The sequence below is a fragment of the Sphaeroforma arctica genome (assembly GCF_001186125.1).
Source record: "Sphaeroforma arctica JP610 unplaced genomic scaffold supercont1.2622, whole genome shotgun sequence".
Classification (NCBI taxonomy): Eukaryota; class Ichthyosporea; order Ichthyophonida; genus Sphaeroforma; species Sphaeroforma arctica.
In genome coordinates, this window is record NW_014037936.1 from 3,319 (window position 1) to 5,496 (window position 2,178).

At 43.0% G+C, this 2,178-nt stretch overlaps 1 protein-coding gene across 1 annotated transcript; it reads left to right on the forward strand.

Moving 5' to 3' along the window:
* Positions 1 to 511: 511 nt before the first annotated feature.
* On the forward strand, positions 512 to 2,027 carry SARC_12821 (hypothetical protein). The gene has a single exon (XM_014293065.1). It carries the CDS (start codon positions 537 to 539, stop codon positions 1,923 to 1,925), a length of 1,389 nt encoding a protein of 462 aa, XP_014148540.1. The 5' UTR covers positions 512 to 536; the 3' UTR covers positions 1,926 to 2,027.
* The last annotated feature ends 151 nt before the right edge of the window (positions 2,028 to 2,178 follow it).

A 2,178-nucleotide genomic window follows, 5' to 3' on the forward strand; every position in this document is an offset into this window, starting at 1 on the left:
TTTATCATTTTTTCTGTGTTTCAAATAATCAGTTTCTATTTACTGAGTAGCGAGTACTCTATATAATCTATATAAATAAGTATAATATTTTTTCGGGTTGTTTTGTACTATGAACAAATAAATAAATAAAAGCACTGTGCCTGGCAGGCTCGCAGCCTGGCACACTGCCTGCCTTTGAATAGTATTTGAATTGTTTTTTTGAAAAGAAAAGAAAAAACAAACGCCCTCACAGCCCAAATATGTATTGTAAATACTAAATACACTCCTCCTTGTTGTGTATTGTATAGTGTGAATATCAGAAATATAAGGTGTCAGCCTGTCAGACTGTCAGCTTGGTGGGCCAGGGCCCACCAGGTTGACAACTAGACGTATATTTACGTAATAAATACGTGTTGAATCCTGCTTTACCTGGCCCTGAACGGCCTGGTCCCCTGCGCGCGCCTTACCTTGATATGCTGCTATAAAAGCAAGGTGACGGACAACACTTGTCGCACACAATAAATATTCCATTCATAAAAGTTTTTCACACCTGCATCATGGCTGTGACAAACATCGAAATTGACGAGTCTCAGGTCAAGTTAGAATCGAACAAATCCAAGCCGCAGGATGTAAACGGTGACACCTTATCGATTCAGTCAGCCGGTGCTGACGCGTTGAATACAGAGATCACACACGGATCGGGTATACTTGGAACTGTCATGAATATGACTAACACCATTATCGGATCCGGGATTCTGTCCATTCCATATTCCACTGCACAAGTCGGGTGGGTCCTTGCGCTTGTGATCATGTTTTTTGGCGCTACTCTGACAATGTTCGGGCTACACCTGCTCAATATTATAGCAGATCGCATGGGAGGTAGGAAAACATCTTTTGGCGATGCCTGTCGTCAGTCGTATCCGTGGTTAGTTCTCGTGGCCGATTTGCTTGTATTCTTTACACTATGGGCAGTAGCAGTTATATACATGACGATTGCGTCGGGCATTCTCCCCGATGTGATGCGAGCATTCATTGGTGACGATGTCAGTGCTGACGTCTTCTACCTACAGACATGGTTCTGGCTGCTAATCTGCTGGGGTTGCTTTGCTGCACCCCTGTCTATGCTCAAGTCACTCTGGTTCCTTGCTTATACATCGATGGCGGCTGTAATCTGTGTACTGTGGACCGCATTTGTTGTGTTCGCCTATAGTGTAAATATCTTCGATCCTTGTGAGGGAAAGTCAATTAACTGTCAAGATGGCGATGTCGAGGCAGTTATGTGGGATTTCGGTGCGATAATGCGTGCCTTCCCTGTTTTCGTGCTCGGATTCTGTGTAGGCCCAGTTCTCTTCAACATTTATAACGCGATGGACCGCCAGACCACGAAGCGCATGGACATATCCGCTGGCTGTACCATCTCCCTTGTCACGGCCCTGTATGTGATCATCTCCATATGTGGCTACTTTACTTATGGCGCAAATGTCGGATCCAATATTCTTGATTCGTACCCCATTTCGGTACCCGCGTCCATTGCTCGTCTCGGTACGGCTTTCGTAGTAACGGTGTCTTATCCCTTGCTGTTTCACGCATCTCGCGACTCCATAATTCATGCTTGCGGAACCGTTGTCGTCATGTGCGGCAAGAAAGAACAGGGGATTGCTCTTACGGACAGCAGCACCAAAAGTGGAAACATCATGTTTTACATCATGGCAATTATCTTGAATATTGTTGCCTTCGCATTTGCGTACTTTCAAATTGATATCAACATGTTGCTGTCTATCACCGGAGCCATAGGAACGGTCAATCTGAGTTTCACACTCCCGGCTGCAATTTATTGGAAGATGTTCGAGGAGGACGGTATGTCACTTCTCCGTATCCTCTGCATACCATTCGGCATCTTCGGAGTAGTTGCCATGTGCATCAGTGTGTGGGCCAACTTCTTCTAAGTTCATTTTTAATAGAACATGTCATAATCTAAATTATCAAACTGGCATATATTCTCATCATAGCCTTGAGCAGGATAGATAACATAGCTAAATAAACAGTACAATTTGAATTAATCGCACTCACATGTGCACATCAATATTAGACTTTAAACGAACTTTTTTTCTAATATCCGTAATCGGCATATATGTAGATATGTATAGGTATATATATTCAATATGTACATATACATATATATATACATACATATATATA